General features: G+C 33.9%; 1 protein-coding gene across 14 annotated transcripts in view; it reads left to right on the top strand.

The window, feature by feature from the left end:
* Positions 1 to 1,761: 1,761 nt before the first annotated feature.
* The window catches only part of xxylt1 (xyloside xylosyltransferase 1), a 235,678-nt gene continuing 226,849 nt past the window's right edge, over positions 1,762 to 10,590 (top strand). For all 14 annotated transcript variants that reach the window (XR_012387266.1, XR_012387265.1, XR_012387263.1 and 11 more), the window contains exons 1-2: positions 1,762 to 1,964; positions 4,689 to 5,255. Coding sequence is in view for 2 of the 14 variants with exons in the window: in XM_005155853.5 (XP_005155910.1) it covers positions 4,770 to 5,255 (486 nt within the window). In the remaining 12 variants the exon portion in view is untranslated. The remainder of the gene's footprint in view (positions 1,965 to 4,688; positions 5,256 to 10,590) is intronic.

Here is a 10,590-nt window from a genome sequence, read left to right as displayed (position 1 = left end):
TCCAGCATTCTCCAGTCTCCGATGCCTTGACTGCAGCTCTGCACAAGAAGCTTGGCCAGAGGAGAAATGGTCATGCCCAGGGCTGGACTGGTACAAAAAATCGGCCCTGGCATTTTGGGAAAGAGTGGCCCACTACATCAATCAAAATGCTTCCCATCTGTGCACACCCTTGAATATGTTTACCAACTCCCATTCTATAGAAGCACAAAAGCCATATTTAGGAAATAATGAGAGTTGACAAATTAAAAACTTTAAAAAAAATTAATTCATTATTATAAAAAATGTATGGGGCGACGCAGTGGCGCAGTAGGTAGTGCTGTCGCCCCACAGCAAGAGGGTCGTGTGGAGTTTGCATGTTCTCCCTGCGTTCGCGTGGGTTTCCTCCGTGTGCCCCGGCTTCCCCCACAGTCCAAAGAAAGACATGCGATACAGGTGAATTGGGTAGGATGAATTGTCTGTGGTGTATGGATGTTTCCCAGAGATGGGTTGCAGCTGGAAGGGCATCTGCTATGTAAAACATATGCTGGATAAGTTGGCGGTTCATTCTGCAGTGGCGACCCCAAATTAATATAAGCCGAAAAGAAAATTTAATGAATGTATAATGCAATTATGTAAACATGAAACAACATACTTATTTTGAACAGTAATCACCAATATGAGTAAGTTATGTGGTCATACACAAGTGTATTAGGATAGTAAGGATAGTAAATTAGCTTCTTATACATTGATTAATAAAACAATTCGCATTTTAGGCAGCACAAAACAAAAATTACTTTTATAAATAGAATATACGTAACAAATACGTTATTTATTTATTTATTTATTTATTTATGTGTGTTAATCATAGACTGTAAAACACAGGTGTTAACGTATATCGACGCTGCGTTTCTTTCTTCATGTGATACCGGGTCTTTTATTTTTTATTTTTATTATTTTTTTTTTTATTGAAAATACAAAATCCAAATACAACAAAATGGGATTCAACTTTACAACTTGTGTGTCATATATGGAAGGCTCAACACAAAATAATATACAAAGATACAAATGTAATATACAAAAAACATTCAAGTTAAAATAAATCCAAGAGTGAAAGGAAAACGCAAAAATTAAATAAATAAATAAAAAATAAGTACAACATATATATCATCTATGGCAAGTTATATAATACAAATAAATTGAACATTTTTAAGGCAATTTTTGTTTTCATTTTAACCAGGGCATCTGAAAATATTTTAAGTTCTTTTATAAATACAATAAGTAATGGAGGTGTTTTGAAATATCTACATTTATGAATAAAATATTTGGCTAACACAATTATCATATTTATCAAATCGTGCAAAGTAGAGCAATCTTTAGTAATTCCATACAGTACATCTTATAATGTAAAAGTCAAACCTTCAGCATCCACATTTTTTATTATCAACCAGTCTTGTACTTTTTTCCAAAATGATCGAACAGCGCTGCAAGAGAAAAATATGTGTTCAGTGTCTTCACTAAAGTGTTTACATAAACGGCATGGTGAGTTTTCTAAGTAAAATTTTAGATGTAAGAATCTATTAGAAGGGTATAAGTTATATCATTAAATATTTTAAATTGTACTTCTTTTACCTTGGGGAGAATTGGAAATTTAAGATATGTTGTTCTAAAATATTTAACAGTGTTTTTATCCACTGAATGAAATAACATATTTCTTAATACTTGATAAGAGAAACAAGATTGGATAATAATTTGTCTTAAATGTTTGATACCGGGTCTTTTATTATGAACTGTTCAACTTCCGGTGATGTAAGACGCGCAAGTGTTCAGATGTCTCGTGTCTGCATTATTATTTTGCTTTTGCAAATGTACATTTTTCCATAGAGTCTTTAATAACCCACCGCTCCAGTTGTCTTCCAGCAGCAGCAGCTCCTCTTGTCATGATTTCTGTGTGTATCGCGCGCCGCTGAAGGCGTCATGTGACGGCGGTAAGAGACTGTTGCTTCACGCTACATGCAAAGCGGCTGCATATAAACATGTATGGAAGTGCACAACGTTACTTTGAACATCTGCTGTTTGCTGTATTAAAGCTGACACGTTTCACATGTATTGTTTGAAACTGTCATTTGGCCTAAATGATATTTAGAGCTATAGGTTATCCAAAAATGAACATTCTGTCATAATTTTCTCTTAATATGTTTCTTTCAATGCTGTTTCACAGAGCATTTTTGACATTTTCCCATATGGTTAAAAATAATAAAGACGTGCTTTAATAGGCCTTACAACATGTGTGCTATTTAAAAATGTCTGATTCCATTAAAATGAAGTATGGCAGGAACAAACCAGAATCTAATATTGTTTCCTTACCAAAAAACCTGTATATATGTTTTTTCTGTGATACAGAAAATATATTAACTTAAGTTGTAAGTTAATTAAGAGTGTTTGAGAGGTCATCTCGTTTTATACCATGTTTTTCTACATTTAAACAGTGATATTTTGAACAATATTTTAAACCAAAGAACTAAATTAACCAATGTTCCCCCCAAAAAAGAAATTAAAAATAATTATGAGCAATTGCAGCGTTATGGATGTGACATTTGCTGTAAAAACTCAACACATAAATTGACATTGAAAGTATACGTTAACATTATATCGAAACGTCTGTGTCTATTTTCCAAAAACAACTAACCCCAGAGTTATACGAGCAGAATAATATCCATCTGTAAGCTTTTTTTGTATTTTAAATGTGTAAAATAAACATGCGATGTGACAAGAAAAGTCTGCGAGTTTATAGCATACAGCATACTTTGTAGAAGTTCTGTGAATTAAACTGCACAACCCAAAAGAAATAATGATAATCAAAAGGATAAGAGTAGGCTCTAAACAAAAATGATTGATTATTTTATTTGACAGTTTTGCATTTATGAGGGAAATGCTTCATTTATACACACACACACACACACACACACACACACATATATATATATATATATATATATATATATATATATATATATATATATATATATATATGTATATGTATGTATGTATGTATGTGTTTTTTTTTCATCAAATTTTTATTTTATTTTGTATTTTTCGAACACAGAAAAACAATCAGCATATAGCAAAGGGTACAGATATACATGCTGTTACATATTAGCATTAATAATAGTGCCAGCAATAACAACAGTAGAGTCAATAAGAAGGAAAAACTGAAGAGTAATGACGAGGACATACTAAAACAAGTAAAAAATAATAAAATAAAATTAATTAAAATATATACACATACACACATAAATACATAGTCATAAAACAAATTTCCAAACCAAAAAAGGCAATAAACCAAATCTTTATTTAGGGTTAAGTAAGGGTAAAATTAAGCCAGTTAAAAATAAATAAATCGAGGAATGGTAATAGACAAATAAAAATATATATTCAAAACCGATATATATTCATATATTAGATAGATATTCATTGTCAACGACAATGAAGAAAAGTTATTAGAAGCCCAAACAGGGAACCTTGAATTACTATAAAAAGAACAAAATAGATACAATTAATAAAGAAGGAAAAAAATAAATTAAAAGATTATATAATTAAAGAAAAAGTAATATATATGGGGCCTGGAACCAGAAGTTTCTGCTTTTTAAAGTCTCATTAATTCAAATTAGTAAAGTAGAACAAAGTCTGATGGTGTCCTCTCTTGCACTATGGATGCGAGCAGTGGACATTTCCAGATACACAATATTAATACATGAAAGAATCCAATGATGATGATTAAGTGATAAATATATGTTTATATCATGGCTGCACAATTTATTGTTTTAGCATCGATATTGCAATGTGTGAACCCGCAATAGTCACATCGCAGGACATGCATTGTAGGGTCAGGATTGTAGTTGACCAGGTACAATAGTCAACTGAGGTCATTTAAATTAAACCACTATAAAGTGGAAGTTTATCAATTGCTTGTGTTTTTAAGGCCCGCGCAAACAATTCAAGCGCATTTCAAGCATTTGGACACAAGGAGTTATTACGTTTGTAGCTTTAACGAGATTAACTGCATTTTATTATTTACACCATATACACTCAACAGCTTTGATTGATTATTTTATTTATGTACCTGTTTACCGTAAGACTCCATCATTTGTATATTTGCTACACAGCACTTTTTTTGCATCTGAAGCCGTAATATACACAAGAGGTAAAAAAAGTCAATTGTTTTCTCTATCATACTGCTTCAAACTTGTATGGATATTTCTATTTTTAGTGGCCCAGATCTCTACATTTTGTCATGCTTTGCTCATTTCCATTTAGTTCCGTCTTGTGTGAAAGAAAAAAATAATAAATTAATTAAAAACCTTTCATTTTCATTATGTAAATAGGAACTAAAGCTATCAGTCTTAAAAAAGATTAAAAAAAAGTGTTTAAGTGTCTTAAAATTAGTTCATGTGACCTATTGGATAAGATATTTTGAAGAATGTTGTAAACTGGTAGCCAGTGACATCCATAGTAGTGGAAAAATGAATTCAATGGTTACTGTTTTCCAACATTCTTCAAAGTAGTTTAAATTAAAGAAAGAATCTTTTCAAGTTTGACAAGTGGAGGTGCAGTAAACGATGACAGAATTTTCATTTCCAGATGAATTGTCCCTTGTGTGCGATTCTCAGGTAAACAATTGTAATTATTAATTTCCTTTTTTTTGCATTTAGGCCATGATTGGACACTAGGAGCTGTCAGCAAGACTTAAGGAAGAGCCTGCTGTTGTATTTTGCGCATGTGGAAGTGTCTCCATGGGTGTCCTGCGGGTGCTGTGGGGCATCATGGGAAGGATCAGCATGTTCAGGTCGTATCAGATCGTGCTTCTCCTCGCTGCAGCTTTAGCAGTGGTGGCGTTTTATTACTTCGGCTCAGAAAAGCAGAACTTCTCCAGCACCACAAAACGCATCAAGGAGACGCAAGCGAGCCATAACAGCAACCGCGACGACGCCGATCTCTCCATAGACATCCAGCCGGGACATCTAGAGAGTAGACCGGGAGCCGGAGCGGAGCTGGAGGGAAAACCCAAACGCTTTCATGCTCTCATGATGTTCACCAAGGTGGACAAGAGCTTGAGCCTGCAGCAGAAATTTCAGACGGCCATGCGCTCAATGGTCAAACATGGACGCTTTCTGGAGGATGAGATACTGGTTCTGCATTACGTCTCTGATTTGGGCAGTCAGGAGTTTGGGGAGAAGATGCTTCCTGAACTCCTGCTGGATGCAAGCTTTCAGTATGAGGTATGTACAAATGGCAAGTCCACATTGAATCAAAATTTAAAATTTTTATTTTGCTAGCGCACATTGTCAGTCTTAAAAGGCCATGAAACCTCCACAGTCTCAGTAGGGTGTTTCCACACCTCTATTTTGATAAAGTCAGGAAATTGGGTGAGTCCAGCTTTGTTAAGGTGGGAGTGTCGAGTTGCAAAAGAGGGAAGAGTTTGCATGAACAGGGGAGTTTCAGTACATGCCGCTGTGAAAATCAGCACAAACACGGGGGAGAAAGATATTGACTACGTTTACATGGACATCAGTCATCTAATTATTTTCCTTAATCTGAATTAAACAATAATATGATGAAGGTGTTTACAGGAGTTGCTTTTTGAATGTTCCTTTCATGATCCCCTTTTATATATTTATAATATTACATATAACAAAATTAAGGCCTTATAAAGGTGTTAAAAGTCTTAATTGCGTTTTTACGAGGTCTAGAAGTGTTTGACTCAAAAAAAAAAAAAAGCATAACTATATTTATTTTCCTTCTAATATCATCAATAACGTGCTCCATCCAAGCGATTGGTAGGAAAGTGATGTGACACTCCACATGTAATGAAACAACAGAGTGAAACAGACGGCAAAATGGGAAAATGTTCATTCATTGTCGCCAGGGTCACAGTTTTCCTGCACAGTTGAGTTATTTTTTTTTTAAAATAAAGCTCTGGGTTGCATTTTTTGAGCTACTTTCATAGCATGTTGCATAAAACCCCATCCCCCCTACAGGATATTTTGTTTCAGTTGGAAATGCAATTATTGATTGCAAAATACTGTACTTAATGCACACAAATGACAAAAATCTTATATACAATAGTATTGAAAAACATTATACTACATGTTTTTCATGGCAATATAATAGTAATATGAATTTAGCATTATTATGTTTAGCATTTTTTTAAAATTGAAGATACTTTTTTTTTGTTAAAATCATGGAGGTGTTTTACTGTATTTGTTGTGAGCGCAGCAGGTGGTAGTGCAGGAAAAGTGAGCTCAGACAGAAGCTGGAGGGTCACACGGCAGACGTTTCCTTTACATCAGCTCTCAGAATAACAACAGAGCTCTCGTACAGCAACGGTCCCTCAGGAGACTCAGAAAAACAACCAGGGCCATTCTGAAAACACACACATGCACACAGATTAGATTCTTATGTTTGTGGACATGAGTTGTTGCTTAAAATGCATTGTGAAAAACATTCAAAAGCAACGTGATTCATGCTTCTAAAAAGTACATACTTTTCTGAATCTTTCTCTTTAAATTCTCTTTCTCCTTAATCTCTTTAAATCAAGTTTATTACACCACCATTTATTTGCCTAGAAAGCAGTAACAGTAAGTGTACGTAAACATTTCCTAGTAATTTCACCATTATTTTTTCTTTTGTCTTTAATTAAATGTCAATTTCGTGGAGGGTGTTTTTGTGCTGATTCTCCACCTAGTTTATGCGTGTTATGGATAAATATAACAGTAAAACCATCAGTACTTGGCAGCAGATCAGTGTCTTAATGAGTGCTTCATTAAATAAAAGAATGCTTTCAAATGCAATTAATTTAAAGAGGACCTATCATTCAAAAATGATTTTATAAGGGGTTTAAACACAGTTGTGTGGCAGCATTGTGTGAATTTAGCTAGCTTTTTATAATCGCACTCTATCAAAACAGTCTGCAGAAATGCTACGATTGACATTCTCCTTTGCACATGTCGTCAGAGGGGGATAAACCCCTCCCATTAGTGATGGTCTCTCCCTCATTAGCATAGGACCTAAGTCATGTTTTTGAATCTGCCATCATGCTGACACATAGGCATTTGTAGCTTCACCCTCTTTTGAAAAGAGCACAATCTTATTTAAATTTAAAGCTACAGTCACCAAAATAGCACAATTTGGATCAAAGCCCAAAGAGGGCAGTTTTAAAGAGTTATGAAACATTATTTGTGCAGTATTTTGAGCTGAAACTTCACATACTAGAGACATCAGAGACTTACTTTACATCTTGTAAAGGTTCCCTTTAAAGGGTATTTTTTCCCCATAAACCTCATCATTTACTCTCCCTCATGTGGTTTTAAAACTTTATGCAGTGGTAGAATTGACATGGACGGAGCGGATGTGTCCCCACCAATATCCACCAAATAATGCTCCGTTAACCCTTAGTAAACTACACATGCACAAAATCAAGTTCACTATGAGTTCACTGTAATACTATTAACCAAGACTGTGCAATTAATCAAAATTCGGTTTCGATTTTGGCCTCTATGATTATGAAAAACAGTAATCAGCATAAAACTTAAATTGCGTCACACACCTCTAAATTTCTCTACACTCAGACCTCCTCAAAGCGCGACTGCAGTAAAATCTTGTAAATTGACTTTTGCAACATGGGACGTGATTGTTATTTGTAATATTAAGTGTTTATTTTATATTATTAAGTACTTTTTTTGTGTTTTTAAAAGCATGAAACAGAATTTGTGGTGTTCAATGCTTGCGCTCTATAGGGATGTATGTCCCCAACAATGTCAAGAGCTAATCTACGCCCTTGCCTTAATGAGTTTCTTTCTTTTAAACAACACAAAAGCAAATATTCTAAAAATATTGATGTTTTTAAATTGAGTGATATACTTTTAAATGTCAAATCACAAAATACAATAAAAATCGAATTATTTGCTGTTGAATTTCGCTGTTTAAGCTTCTTTTTCACACAAGACTCAAGATTATTTATCGGTTGTTCTTGGCTAAATTTCAGACCCTTCTATCTTCTTTCAGATCTTTCTTCAATTTCATTCATTTTGATGTATTCAGTGAGTCGAGCACATTAAATCTGGTTTTAGGAACTGAAGCGTTGTGTCGGTCACATGGTGGCAGTGTTACTCCATCATCGTGTGCTTTGTGTTTCCTCTCTGAGCTTCAGGATCTTTGTCCTGATCTTGCTTAAGAGGATTTGTCTGTAGCACCATAAGTAAACTTGGCCTAGTTCGGAAAGAAAGGTGTTGAAATTATCACTAGCCGTTTTAGGTTATTCTCTACCCAAAATGAGTGATCATGAAAGTAGCGCTACTCAACTGAATTATATATCACGTATGTAAAATCAGATGCTGAATTAAGCCGAATACTTTCACAACAGACCGTTAGCCTGGATCAATGTACATACAGTCAAGCCTGAATGAGCTATGAATAATTTCATGCTTGACTGTGTATATATGTTTGATTAGGAGTTCGCATTGCTAAGAACTTAATTTAAACAACTTCTTTTTTGAGTAATTAGATTTTTTTTACCTTTCAGATTCCAGATTTTTGTATCTCAGCTAAATACCGTCCAATCCTAAAATACCATGCACAACATAAAAGCTTATTCATTCAGCTTTCAGTTGATGTACACATGCATACTTGCATACACCCATATTTGTGTGTGTGTGTGTGTGTGTGTGTGTGTGTGTGTGTGTGTGTGTGTGTGTGTGTGTGTGTGTGTGTGTGTGTGTGTGTGTGTGTGTGTGTGTGTGTGTGTGTGTGTGTGTGTGTGTGTGTGTGTGTGTGTGTGTGTGTGTGTGTGTGTGTGTGTGTGTGTGTGTGTGTGTGTGTGTATATGTGTGTAATATATATAGTCCAGGCTAATGGTGTGTTGTGGATGTCTGGATAGAGTTCAGTTTATCTCAGTTTATCAGGGATGCTGGGAGACTGGTGCAGATTACCTTCCTTTAATCCTCTCTCTGTTCAGCACGCACACACATATACAAAAACTCATACACACAATAAGATAATGAGTATTTGGCTTAATGCAGCATCTGATAATCATCAGCATTACCCACCTCAACATGTGCCGTGGCATTTTGGTTAAAGCTGTTACACAAACATACATACACACAAATGTATTTCAGTGGATAATATATAAAATGTTTTGATGATTATTATTATTATTATAATTATATGTTATTTTTTACTTATAGATCAAATTTTCAATGCAAGCTTAACTAGCTATTGCAGCAATAATATTAAGACTAAGAATATTTAAATGTTAAATGTTGTAGATTTTTGTAATACACTGTTACTATAATATAATATAATATAATATAATATAAAATAATATAATATAATATAAAATAATATAATATAATATAATATAATATAATATAATATAATATTTTCTTGGTTTTATTTTTTATAATTGTGATGATTATTATTTGGATTAGAAGTACTTGTATCCATCTTAATAACATTTAAATTAGGTAACCACTTAAAGAAATATTTTAAACCAACTATTGTAGCAGCAGTGATGGTTTTAATAAATACATAAAATAATAATATTAATAATCTGTCTGTCCGAGTGCTTGTGTTGGCGTGTGGTTTTTGGATCAGTCTGTGTTTGGTTGCAGGCTACAGTGCGAGCGTTTCTCTCTGTCACTCAGAACTAAACTCAGACACGCACAATGTGGAAAGTTTCCTGATCACTGTGAGCTTTTAGACTGCCACACAGTCAGTCTCATGACATGAGCTTAATGTGGTTTCATCAGCATCAGCTGCTGGAGAAAGAGAGGTCAGTACGGGTTACTCTCAGCTCTTTGAGGAACTGAATGAAGCGTATGAAAACACGAGGATCTGAACAATCATACAGTCCTCCTTCAGCTTTGTATTGCTCTTAATTTTTTTCTGAAATCATGGAATTGTTTACATGGGCTTTTCTAATATTCTGGAAATTAATGGTGGAAATGATAATATTCATTTTAGAAGCTATGAAGACATGTTCCTTCAACTTTGAATTGCTGTTTATTTTATATATTTTTTTATTTAATTTTGTATTTCACATTGTTCTTTTGTCATTTTCTAAAAATATTTGCTCTGTAATGATAATATTTTTATTTAATTTAGGTTAGAGAATAAAGCACTTATTAATGGCTAATCCAGAGGACCAAATATAATTATAAATATAACAAATAACTGTGCTGACCACAGAGCCACCCTGCTGCCCTTTTCCATAACGTACAGTGCATCCGGAAAGTATTCATAGCACTTTTTCCACATTTATTTATTTTGCAGGCTTATTCCAAAATGAATTAATTTAATGTATTTCCTCAAAATTCAACACACAATACCCCATAATGACAATGTGAAAAAAGAGTTTTTAAAGTTTTCGCAAAATTATTAAAACTAAAAAAGCTGAATAATCACATGTATAGAAGTATTCACAGCCTTTGCCATGAAGCCCTAAATTGAGCTCAGGTACATTCTGTTTCCACTGATCATTCTCGAGATGTTTCAATAGCTTAATTGGAATACACCTGTGGTAAATTCAGTTGATTGGACATGATTTGAGGCATACAC

The sequence above is a fragment of the Danio rerio genome, chromosome 11, assembly GCF_049306965.1.
Source record: "Danio rerio strain Tuebingen ecotype United States chromosome 11, GRCz12tu, whole genome shotgun sequence".
Taxonomy (NCBI): domain Eukaryota; kingdom Metazoa; phylum Chordata; class Actinopteri; order Cypriniformes; family Danionidae; genus Danio; species Danio rerio.
This window is presented reverse-complemented; position numbering and strand designations above follow the sequence as displayed.